The sequence below is a fragment of the Phacochoerus africanus genome, chromosome 2 (assembly GCF_016906955.1).
Source record: "Phacochoerus africanus isolate WHEZ1 chromosome 2, ROS_Pafr_v1, whole genome shotgun sequence".
Taxonomy (NCBI): domain Eukaryota; kingdom Metazoa; phylum Chordata; class Mammalia; order Artiodactyla; family Suidae; genus Phacochoerus; species Phacochoerus africanus.
Genome location: NC_062545.1, coordinates 258,953,224 through 258,966,505, shown reverse-complemented (window position 1 = coordinate 258,966,505; position 13,282 = coordinate 258,953,224). Strand labels below are relative to the sequence as shown.

At 41.1% G+C, this 13,282-nt stretch overlaps 1 protein-coding gene across 3 annotated transcripts in view; it reads left to right on the top strand.

The window, feature by feature from the left end:
• The window catches only part of ASTN2 (astrotactin 2), a 912,080-nt gene that overhangs the window by 734,703 nt on the left and 164,095 nt on the right, over positions 1-13,282 (top strand). For all 3 annotated transcript variants that reach the window (XM_047768264.1, XM_047768263.1, XM_047768262.1), the window contains 2 exons: positions 11,023-11,156; positions 12,672-12,820. In XM_047768264.1, coding sequence (XP_047624220.1) covers positions 11,023-11,156; positions 12,672-12,820 — 283 coding nt within the window. The remainder of the gene's footprint in view (positions 1-11,022; positions 11,157-12,671; positions 12,821-13,282) is intronic.

Sequence of the window (13,282 nt, the reverse complement as noted above, 5' to 3'; positions counted from 1 at the left end):
TAAGTAGAGATACAAAATGCAGTAACTGAAATAAAAAATTCATTGGACGCAAGCAACAGCAGAATACAGGAGACAAAAGAGCAAATAAGTGAGGTGGAGGACAGACTAGTGAAAATCACTGATGCAGAACAGAAAAGAGAAAAAGGATTGAAAAGAGTTGAAGACAGTCTCAGAGAACTCTGGGACAATGTTAAATGCACCAACATCTGTATTATAGGGGTGCTGGAAGGAGAAGAGAGAGAGAAAGGAACAGAAAAAGTATTCAGAGATAATAGCCAGAAATTTCCCTAACATGGAAAATGAACCACTCACTCAAATCCGAGGAAGCACAATGAGTGCCATATAAAATAAACCCAAGGAGGAACACCCCGAAACACACATTAATCCAACTGAACAAAATTAAAGACAAAGAGAAAATAATGAAAGCAGCTAGGGAAAGAAACAATATGCAAGGGAACCTCAATAAGGTTATCAGCAGATTTTTCAGCAGAAACTGCAGGTCAGAAGGGAGTGGCATGATACACTTAATGTGATGAAAGGAAAAAAACACCCAACCAAGATTACTTTACCCAGCGAGGCTCTCATTCCAATTTGAAGGAGAAATCAAAAGCTTCATAGATAAGCAAAAACTAAGAGAATTTAGCAACACTAAACCAGCTTAACAACAGATACTAAAGCAACCTCTCTAGGCAGAAAAGAAAAGGCCACAACTAGAATCAAAAATACCACAAATGACAAGGCTCACAAGTAAAGGTATATATTCAGTAAAGGTAGGAAATCATCCATGCACAAATATGCTACCCAAATCAGAAATCATGAGGAGTGTACAAACGCAGGACACTGGAGATGCACTTGCAGTTAAGAGACCAACAACTTAAAACAATTGTGTGTGTGTGTATAGGCTCCTATATCAAAACTTTAGGGCAACTGCAAACCAAAAATCTGCAATTGATACACAGATATACTTAGAAAAATCAAATCAAATACAACTGTAAAGGTAATCATCAAACCATAAGAGGAGAGAACAAGAGAAGAAAAGAAGAAAAAAGAGCAACAAAAAAACAAATCTAAAACAGTTAACAAAATGGCAATAAGAACATACATAACAATTATTACCTTAAATGTAAATGGACCAAATGCCCCAACCAAAAGACATAGACTGGCTGAACAGATACAAAAACAAGATCCATATATATGCCATCTTCAAGAGACCCGCTTCACTTCTAGGGACACATACAAATTGAAAGTGAGAGGATAGAAGAAAATATACCACGCAAATGGGAATCAAAAGAAAGCTGGAGTAGCAATACTCATAGCAGACCAAATAGGCCTTACAATAAATAATATAAGAGACAATGAAGGCAGTTCCTGTTGTGGCACAGTGGTTAACGAAGTCGACTAGAAACTGAGGTGGTGGGTTCGATCCCTGGCCTTGCTCAGTGGGTTAAGGATCCAGCGTTTCCATGAGCTGTGGTGTAGGTTGCAGATGTGGCTTGGATCCCATGTTGCTGTGGCATAGGCCAGCAGCTACAGCTCCGATTAGACCTGGGAACCTCCGTATGCCATGAAAGTGGCCCAAGAAATGGCAAAAAGACCAAAAAAAAAAAATAGACAAGGAAGGACATTACATAATGATCAAAGGATCAATCCAAGAAGAAGATATAACAATTGTAAATATATATGCACCTAACATAGGGTCACCTCAATATATAAGGTAACTGCTAACAACCTTAAAAGGAGAAATTGACAATAACGCAATAAGCAGGGGACTTTAACACCCCACTTACAGCAATGGACAGATCCTCCAGATAGAACATCAACAAAGAAACACAGGCCCTAAATGAAGCATTAGACCAAATGGACTTAATAGATTTTTACAGGACCATCCATCCGAAAGCAGCGGAATACACATTCTTCTCAAGTGCACATGGAACATTTTCTAAGATTGAACACATTATCACAAATCAAGCCTCAGTAACTTTAAGAAAATTGAAATCATATCAAGCATCTTTTCTGACCACAATGCAATATGACTGGAAATCAACAACAAGCAAAAAAAATTGCAAAAAACACAAACGCATGGAGACTAAACAACATGCTACTAAACAACCAGTGGATCACTGAAGAAATCAAAGAGGAAATTAAAAAATACCTAGAAGGAAATGACAACAAACATACAACACTCCAAAACCTATGGGATGCAGAAAAAGCAGTTCTAAGAGGGAAGTTTATAGCAATATAGGCCTACCTCAGAAAACAAGAAAAAGCTCAAATAAACAACCTAACTTTACATATAAAGCAGCTGTAGAGAGAAGAACAGACAAGACCTAAAGTTAGCAGAAAAATGAAGTCATAAAGATCAGAGCGGAAATCAATGAAATAAAATAGAAATGAAGAAAACCATAGAAAAGATCAATGAAACTAAAAGCTGGTTTAGTTTGAAATAAAACTAAAAGATCTTTGACAAGATCATCAAAATTGATAAACCCTTAGCCAGACTTATCAAGAAAAAAGGAAGGCTTAAATCAATAAAATTAGAAATGAAAAAGGAGAAGTTACAGTGGACATCACAGAAATACAAAGGATCATAAGAGACTACTATAGGCAACTATATGCCAATAAAATGGACATCCTAGAAGAAAAGGACAAATTCTTAGAAAAGTGCAATCTTCCACGACTAAACCAAGATGGAATAGAAAAGATGAATAGACCAATCACAAGTAATGAAATAGCAACTGTGATTAAAAAATTTCCAACAAACAAAAGTCCAGGACCAGATGGCTTCACAGGCAAATTCTATCAAATATTTAGAGAAGAGCTAATACCTATCCTTCTGAAACTATTCCAAAAAATTCCAGAAGAATGAACACTCCCAAACTCATTCTATGAGGCCACCATCACCCTGATACCAAAACCAGACAAAGATACCACAAAAAAAGAAAACTACAGGCCAATATCACTGATGAACATGGATGCAAAAATCCACAACAAAATACTAGCAAACCAAATCCAACAGTACATTAAAAGGATTGTATATCACGATCAAGTGGGATTTATTCCAGGGATGTTAAGCATTATTCAACATCCACAAATCAATCAATGTGATACACCACATTAACAAACTGAAGAATAAAATCCATATGATCCTCTCAATAGATGCAGAAAAAGTCTTTGACAAAATCCAACATCCATTTCTGATAAAAACCCTTCAGAAAGTAGGCATAGCGGGAACCTACCGCAGCATAATAAAGGCCATATATGACAAACCCAGAGCTAACATCATTCTCAATGGTGAAAAGCTGTAAGAATTCCCACTGAGATCAGGAACAGGACAAAGATGTCTACTCTCGCCACTACTCTTCAACATAGTTTTGGAAGTCCTAGCCACAGCAATCAGAGAAGAAAAAGAAATAAAAGGAATCCAAATTGTGAAGGAAGAATTAAAACTATCACTGTTTGCAGATGACATGATATTATACCTAGAAAATCCTAAAGATGCTACCAGAAAACTATTAGAGCTCATCCATGAATCTGGCAAAGTCACAGGATACAAAATTAATACACAGTAACTGACTGCATTTCTATATACTAACAGTGAAAGATCAGAAAGAGAAATTAGGGAAACTGTCCCATTTACCATCACATCAAACAGAATGAAACACTTATAAGTAAACCTACCTAAAGAGCCAAAGACCAGTACTCTTATATATAGTTATATATAAGATGCTGATGAAAGAAATCAAAGATGACACAAACAGATGGAAAGACATTTGATGCTCTTGGATTGGAAGAATCAATATAATCAACATGACTATACTACCCAAGGCAATCTGCATATTTAGTGCAATCCCTATGAAAGTACCAAGGACATTTTTCACAGAACTAGGATAAAATATTCTAAAGTTTGTTTGGAAGCACAAAAGACCCATAATAGCCAAAGCCATCCTAAAAAAGAAAAATGGAGCTAGAGGAATCAGGCTCCCTGACTTCAGACTATATTACAAAGCTGTGGTCATCAAAACCGTATGGTACTGGCACAAAGACAGAAATATAGATCAGGGGAACAGGATAGAAAGCCCAGAATTAAACCCATGCACCTACAGCCAACTAATCTATTGACAAAGGAGGCAAGAATATACAATGGAGAAAGACAGCCCTTTAAATAAGTGGTGGTGGGAAAACTGGACAGCCATATGTAAAAGAATGAAATTAGAATGCTTCTTAACACCATGCACAAAAATAAACTCAAACTGGATTAAAGATGTAAATATAAGACCAGATACTATAAAACTCTTAGAGGAAAACAGGCCACTCTCTGACATAAACAACATCTTCTCAGATCTAACTCCTAGAGTAATGACAATAAAAACAAAAATAACAAATGGGATTTAATTAACGTAAAAGTTTCTACACAGTAAAGGAAACCCTAAAAAAAAAAAAAAGCCCATAAAATGGGAGAAAATATTTTCAAATGAAGTGACTGACAAGTGATTAATCTCCCAAATTTATAAACACCTCCTGCAGCTCAATACCAAAAAAATGAACAACCCTATCAAAAAAATGGGTAGAAGACCTAAAAATTCTCCAAAGAAGACATACAGATGGCCAAAAACACATGAAAAGATGTTCAACATCACTCATTAGTAGAGAAATGCAAATCAAAACTATCATGAGGTACCACCTTACACTGGCCAGAATGGCCATCATCCAGAAGTCTACAAACAATAAATGCTGGAGAGGTTGTGGAGAAAAGGGAACCCTATTAGACTGTTGGTGGGAATGTAAATGGGTGCAACCACTGTGGAAAACAGTATGGAGGTCCCTCGGGAAACTGAAATAGAATTACCATTTGATCGAGCAATCCCTCTCCTGGGCATCTATCCTGGGCATCTGAGAAAACCCTGACTCAAAAAGATACATGCACTCCTATGTTCATTGCGAAGCTCTATGCAGTAGCCAAGACATGAAAACAACCTAAATGTCCGTCGACAGAGGAATGGATAAAGAAGATGTGGCACATATACACAATGGAATATTACTCAGTCATTAAAAGGAAAGAAAGAATGGCATTTGCAGCAACATGGATGGACCTAGAAATTATCATGCTAAGTGAAGTTAGTCAGACAGGGAGACACCAGCATCATATGCTATCACTTACATGTGGAATCTAAAAAAGGACACAATGAACTTCTTTGCAGAACAGATACTGACTCACAGACTTTGAAAAACTTATGGTTTCCAAAGGAGACAAGTTAGGGGGTAGGGAGATGCGCCTGGGGTTTGGGATGGAAATGCTATAAAATTGGGTTGTGATGATCGTTGTACAATTATAAATGTAATAAAAAAAGAAAGGCATTTTAGACAACAACTACAGCATGAGAAAAGCCTTGGTATGAAGCAATGTGCTGGTATGTGCTGGATCATAAAGTAGGAACAGCAGGGAGAAGATGGGAGAAGAGCCACAGGCTGAATAACAAGAGACTTTGAAAATCAGATTTAAGAAATAGAGGCCTCAATCAGAATGTGGTGGAGCTTTTGAAGGGGTCCACACAGAGGGGTTGGGAAAAAGCAGTGATCTTTTTGAAAGCTGAGAAAGGATACGCTAGAAAAGATTGGCACTCAAAGGCCTGTCTGGAGGCTCTGACAGTTGCCTAGAGAAGGGGCATTGCTAACCTGCACCAGGAAGACAGGTGTGGGGCCACGGAAGAGAAGCTGGTTTGAGACATGTTATGAAGGTGAGAGATGAGCCCAGAATGACCCCCAGTTTCTGGCAGGAGGTACCGAATTGATGGAACTGTCCTTCACTGACACGAGAGATACAAGTAGTCTTAGGAAAGAGCATTGCACACTCACATTTTCCTGCCTCTGTGATATCTTTTATAAACAGGTCCATTTCTTTCAGCTTTTGAACTTTTATCTCAATTTAATAAATATTGACTGACTTATGTTACCTACTAGGTCCTGTGTTAGGCCCTAAGAGGGAACCAGGGGAGTAAAAGGTCATCTATTATTTTCTCTCTAGAAGGCTTTTTATCTCCTCAGATAAAGGGTTGACTATCAGGCACATGACCAAGCTTACTCGCACTATGAAGGTAACAAATACATCAAGCTTTGAGTGAGGACTTCAGGGCATCTTTTGGGTTATACAAACCAGAACCCTCTCAGTATCAGAAATAGCAGACTTGGTGTCAGCCTCTGAGTGTAATTGTTCAGTGTAAAAATACAGCCAGTGTACGTATAGAGCATAGAATTTAATTTGTAGGACTTAGTGACATTCTATATAGACGCTCCCAAGTATTTACGTTAATGGAATACAGAGTGTTAAAGAATAAGCTTCCTTAGACATGGTAAAAAAAAAAAATTTAGGGCTGGAAGGTCCTCTTCCTTGGTATTCCCACAGCCTCCTGTGTGTGTTACTTCATAGCATTCGAACCATGTTATTTGTAATTGTGTGTGTCTCATCTTTAGACTGTAAGTCCTTTGAAGTCAGTGACTGGGTCTTGTTCATTTCCCTGCTCAGCACCTAGATGGCACAGTGGTATTGGAGGAGGAAACTCAGTTAATTACACCTTCTGAAATAAACGTTTTGTGTCCTCATTTTACAGGTGGAGAAATTGAGGCTTAAAGAGAGAAATAACTTGGGCAAAGTTCAGTGAGGAAAGTAACAATAGAGTCAGGAGTACATCCTGGTTTATTTTGATTGCTTAACATTTCTGTGGCTGTTTTCTCCTCCTGCTGGCCTTGGTTTGCTAGTTAATTAGCCAGAAGTTGGAAGCTTTCACTAGTGGAAATGCAGACCTTCATTATTAGGAAAACCAATGGCCATGCAAATGCAGCACTTAGCCCTGTATTAAGCACAAGATTTGTTTCTTAAGTCCCTTCCCTGACTTAGAAGCTAGAATTCAACAATGCTTCCAGTGCTGACTCTCAATTTCCTCTGAGAACGCACAGACACACACCACAAAAGCACGTGATAGAAGCAGAGCAGCTGAAAAGGATGTTTTGGATGAAATCTTGGCATTTATTGTTCCTGTGTGACCTGGGAAAGTCAAGGATGCCAGAATTCAGATGGACTTGAGTTCAAATCCCTCCTCCTCCACATATCTCTGAATGGGGCTAGGACATCCATCCCAAAGGGTAATTTTGAGAATTAAATGGAGGAATAGAATCATTTCATCAGAAAATGGTTCTTTCATCTCGGACCAGCCAGCTAGCCTTTCTGGCATCTTACAGATGCCACTGTATGTGCATTTGTAAAACAGATTTGAATGGACAGTTTACGGAGTCTCTTCAAGCTGCAATGTTCTATGCTGCTCCTCCCCTGGGATCTATTTGGATTCAGCATGGTGTGTTGCAAGGGCCAGAGACATAGGGGAAGGCTAGACCTGCATTGACGTTTGCTGGCTTCTGCTGCCTTGCGAGGGCTCCCTGTTTGATGTAGGCCTTTTATCAGGGTGTGTTTGTGCTCTATCCACAGTCTGCCTGGCCACTGCTGCTGTCCCTGTATTGCTCCTCAGGGTTTGGGAAAGAGCCATTGAATGTGGAGACTCACTGGCAGGGTTTCTTCCCAAGAGCTGCTTGGATGGTGAAACTCACAAAGTCCAGAGAGATTTCCTCTCTTGTTTTTCACAAGCTCCAGTGACTGTTGATTACAACACACACACACACACACACACACACACACACACAAACACAAACAAACAAAAACACATACACAAATAAGACAGGATGTTCTCTCTCCTCCCCTTATTGGAGTCCAGGAGAGTCTCTTACCATCTGTGTCACTTTCACCCATGGCTCTGGATTTCCCCATTATGGCAATTAAGCCCTTAGCTCTAACTGGAGATGTTGCAGAATCTGAATCCAGGAGCAGTTGTACACACTAGTAAGGAGGGAACCTGCACATGGAAGGAGGAGAGAGTCAGTCAGCGTGATCTCCTGCCACCCATCCTGGTTTCTGCCCTCACGAGAGCACCCCCTCTGGTGCCAGGAGAATAGACATTTGTTCCTGACATGGGTTCTGATTTGTGCTGTATTGTGTACCAGACTAAGGCCCACATACTTTATATGCAAACACTGAATGGGATATATTTATACTTAAAAAAAAAGTTGTTGTTTATTTCAGTTTACCTGGGCATCCTGTATTTTTTTTTTTCCTTTTTCTTTTTATGGCTACACCTGCAGCATATGGAAGTTCCTGGGCTAGGAGTCAAATCAGAGCTTCAGTGGTGGCCGGTCTACACCATAGCCACAGCAATGCCAGATCTGAGCAGCATCTGCAATCTACACCACAGCTTGAGGCAATGCCAGATCCTTAACCCACTGAGTGAGGCCAGGGATCAAACCTACTTCCTCAGGGATACTATGTCAGCTTCTTAACCCATTGAACCACAAGACAAATTCCTCATCCTGTATTTTTATTTATTGATTCTGGCAACCCTGCTTGGGGTCAACTCCACAGTCCTGCATTGTTAAATAGGAAAAAAAAAAAATTCCTGAGAGTTCCTGCTGTGGCACAGAGGGTTAAGAATTTGACTGAAGCAGCTCAGGTTGCAATGGAGACAGGGGTTCGATCCCTGGCTTGGTGCAGTGGGTTGAAGGATCCGGCACTGCCTCAGATGTAGCTTGGGTTCAATCCCCACCCTAGAAACTGTCATATGCCCTGGGTGTGGCCATAAAAGGGAGGGAGGAAGGGACGGATGGACCTATTCTTGGGTGGGGTCACAGAGATCTGAGTTGGGATTCTGCCTCCATCATTTTCCTGTTGTGTGATGCTAGGAATATTACTTCACTACTCTGATTCACCTACAAATGAAGATCTATTTCTCAGAACTGTTGTGAAAATTACATTTTTCATGCCCTTAAAGGACCTTATGCTGTATGATTAGGTGCTTCATGAGCATTAGCTCTTACTAGAATTATTTTTTTTTCTGTCTTTGTGTCACTATTCTTACTTCAGAGAAATTAGGTCATTTGTTTTTCCCCTAGAAGAGGATGTGGAAAATGACATATGGTAGGAATCCTCAGAGCCTATTTATCAGCGGTGCTGAGAGGGTAGTGTTGGAGGATTATACAATAGCATTCTTGACCTTCTCCTTCTAGATCTGTGTTCTGGGTACCTAAGGAGACATACCCCAGGCCCACTTTCTACAAACATGCTGTACTTGAGTCTTTTGAACACAGGATGGAAAAGGGACACCTGGGGAATCAGGTGTCTGTGGTAGCAGGCAGTGTGAAACTTTAAAAAGTACACAGAAAGTAAACAAATATTAAAAGAAAAAAGCAAGCATGTAGAGTCTGTTGCCTGGCAAATGAATAAGAGATGAATGTTCTTAGGAATCCCTAAGTTTGAAAAAAAGCTGGCAAACATTCTGAATCCCCAGTGCCTTGAACCGTCAGTGTAAATGGAGTGACTAGAGCATAAAGCGCATCTGAGCCTGAGCCTAACGGTCAGGGTCTGCTCATTTATTCAGTAAACACTGCCTGAATAAGCATCCTCAGTCCCATGAGAATACTCATGTGACTAAGGCATGGCCTGTGCCCTTGGTGGGATCAGAGTCTGTTGGGTGAGAAGGGCAAGGAGATGCGATGATTAGGTGTGGTCCAGGGTATTGTCATATCCAGCGGAGGAGTGTGAGTCCAGGCTTAAGAAGGTCAAGGTAGGGTTCTCATAGAAAAGAACCTCTTAAGACCAAAATAGTGAATTGGCTTCCAAGGTGGGGATGGGGTTAAGAGTATTCCAGGAGAGTGGACAGGATGTATTCACAAAAGAGACATATAGACACATTTCAATTAAATGGAACATTGACCATCATTTAGAGCAAGGGTCAACAAATAAGGGACCTCCGGACAAATCTAGCCTGCAGACTGTCTTTGTAAATAAAGTTTTATTGGAACACAAACATGCCCATTTATTTAAAGTATTGTCTATGTCACTTATTTTCATGCCACCAAGGCAGAGTTAAGTAATTGTGGCAGAGACTGCCTGGCCATAAAGCCAAAAATATTTACCCTTTGGTCCTTTGCAGAAGCACTTTGCTGTATCCTGATTTAGAGTACACTTTTTATGAGTAGGAATGCACTGTTGGTGGAAATGTTAGTGGTTGCATGAGAGTGGGTGGTAGCATGCAAGGGAAAAATCAGGGGAGCAATGAGAGATAAGACTAGGGAGGAGGTCAAGAGCTAAAGCAAGGCATTTAGACTTTATCCTGAGAGGTATAGGGAGCCTCTAAAGGTTTCTAAGCAGGGTTGTGAAGTGCTCGGACTTCTACAAGAGGCATTGTGGCAAGTTGTTAAAGAGGGCAGGGTCTGGAGCCAGACTACCTTGGATCAGATCCCTTGGATCAGATCCATCACTTGCTAGCTAAGAACCTCAGATAAATTACTTACCTTCTATATGCCTCAGTTTTTCAATTTTAGAATGGGAAATAATAATAATTGTTATTGGAGTTCCCATCACGGCTCAGTAGTTAATGAACCTGACTAGCATCCACGAGGATGCAGGTTCGATCCTTGACCATGCTCAGTGGGTTAAGGATCCAGCGTTGCCATGAGCTGTGGTGTAGGTCACAGACATGGCTCAGATCTGGTGTTGGTGTGGCTGTGGTATAGGCCAGCAGCTATAGCTCTAATTCAACCCCTAGTCTGGGAACCTCCATTTGCCTCAGGTGTGGCCCTAAAAAGAAAAAAAAAATATTTAAAAAATATTTAAAATAATTGTTATCATAGCTATTGCATGGGGTAGTGAAGATAAAAGGTTAATAAAGGTAGAGTGTCAGGCCCAGGGGAGGTTTTCAGTGGATGATATTACTATCCTATCTCAGCAACCCATTGTGGCTGTTGGGTAGAGAATGGCTCAGAGCAGAACCTGGTGGTAGAGTGCTAAGGATTTAAGTAAGAGATGGTGTCCTGTGCCCAGGAGGGCTACCCTGAAGCTTGGGTCAGCTACCATCACGGCCACTGGAACCTTCCCTCTCCATTGTTCCACCATTATCATCATCTCTTTTGTCCTCCTGTCTCCAGGCCTTCAAGAGTGCACTGATGAGCTCCTACTGGTGCTCAGGGAAAGGGGACGTGATTGATGACTGGTGCAGGTGTGACCTCAGCGCCTTTGATGCCAGCGGGCTGCCCAACTGCAGCCCCCTCCCTCAGCCGGTGTACGTATGTATGGCCCCTCTTCCTTTGGCCACCCCTTTCCATGGACCCATCCTCCTGTCCTGCCAGCCCAGGCCATGGCTTGCTTCTGTTCCTAGGGTGCTTTACCAGATCCCTGAAGTCTCTGGGAGCCTAGCTCCTTTGAGAAAGCAAAGACCTTTGGCAGAATAGAATCATGGCTCAGGGGAAGACATTGATATTACAGTGTGTGCTATTTTAATAGTGCCACGCCATCCATCGTGACTTTCTTCACTCATCCATTCAGCAAAGGTTTACTGGGCACTAACGACAGCTCTGTCAATCCCTGTGTTGACCACTGGGGCTATGGAGATAAAGTGTAGAACCTTTTCTAAGAAGCTTTGTAATTCATCCATTAAACAAATAATTTTTGAACACCTGCTAGGTGTGAGACACTGGGGAATTCATTAATGAACAAGAGAGACACAGCCTGTGCACATAGGGAGCTGACCATTTAGTGAGGAGGACAGATGTCAAAGCAAAAGCAGGAAAGCATGATATCATTTAAACATTTAAATAATAAAAATATGAAAAAATCCCCACAAAGATGTATTAATGGAGAGACTCAAGAGAGATGCTTTAGTTGGAGGAGAGGGAAAGAGTCTGGGAAGCCTCATCTGAAAATACCTGAGTTAGAATCAGAGTTAGCCAGACAGCCAATGGCAGCAGTTGTGTTTCAGGCAAAAGCAGAGCCCCATGGGAAAGTCCTGATGCAGTAAATTCCCCCTTTGAGGAAGTAAAGGAAGGTCATCTTGACTAGGCAAGTGTGATGAAGAGAGAAAGTGGTGAGCAGAGTGGAGGATATCTGGCCAGGAGCCAAGGTTGTGGATGCCTAGTAAGACAGTCCTTGAAGAGATGGTGGGTGTAGTGGAAAGAGAGAAGGAATCACCATGCTGGTTCTGTCCCCACCTTGCTGTATGACTGCGCAGATCGCTCCCTTGCCTGGGCCTGCTTTCAAACCTTCTGTGAGATGAGGGGACTGCATTTCCTTCTCTCAAAGGACCCGTCTGGTTCTCACCTTAATCATTCTGTTATTTCTTGCTTTATAAAAGAGTTGCCCAGGGTCCCTGCCCTCTGAGAGGGAGTATTGATTTAAGGACATTAAAGACTTGACCAAAATATTGTGGGATTAGAAGAGAGATTGGAAGATATTTTGAAGGCATGGTTGATTTAATTGAAAGTCAAGCATCATGGAGAATAGGGTTTAAACAAATGGAAATCTCATCAAATTTCTGTGAGCACATATTGTGTACTCGGATTAATTGACCGGATTCCACATTGGCCTGGAAAACTAGGTTTTCTTATCCCCATTATGGACAAGAAAATAGAGGCCAAAAGAGGGGTAATTAATGGCCTAAGTCTCTGCAGGGGTTGGTGGTGGGTTGAGTCAGAATTCGAAGCCAGACTGAATCCTGTGCTTAAGGCTTGACACACGCAGACTTTTCCGGGGGGCCAAGACAATGCTGGCTGGCAAACCACCTTCCCTGTCCCCCTCCTAGGCTGCGGCTCTCCCCTACTGTCGAGCCCTCCAGCACTGTGGTCTCCTTGGAGTGGGTTGATGTTCAGCCAGCCATCGGGACCAAGGTCTCAGACTATATCCTACAGCACAAGAAAGTGGATGAATACACAGATACAGACCTCTACACAGGTGAGTAAAAAGTGCAAGACTTCCTCTTTTGTTGAGATAGTGTGACAGAGGAGAGAAACCAGGATTTTCTAAATACCCTTGGAGACTTGGTGTCATCTGAACTGGCAAGGCCTTGGGAAGTTTCATTGTTCGGGTATTGTCACCTAGTGCCCACATTGGTCTGTGTGGTTTTTTTTTTTTTTTTTTGGTATGATTTTCAGCATGGGAAGGTAGCAAATTGTACCTGAAAAGAATTTCTGGTTCTGGAAGTTGGATCCTCAAAGTCATATACTAAGGTGTTAAGTTCATTCAAAAAAGTATTTGACCTTTTCTGCTTCGGAAGGCCTATAGGTTACATTTTTGAAGATCTTGGTCTGTAAATATATTATCTCTGGATAATATATTTATTATATATCTCCCTATCAGAGATATGTATTACAATATATTTCATATTTTATATCTTCATCTCCATATCAGAAGAGA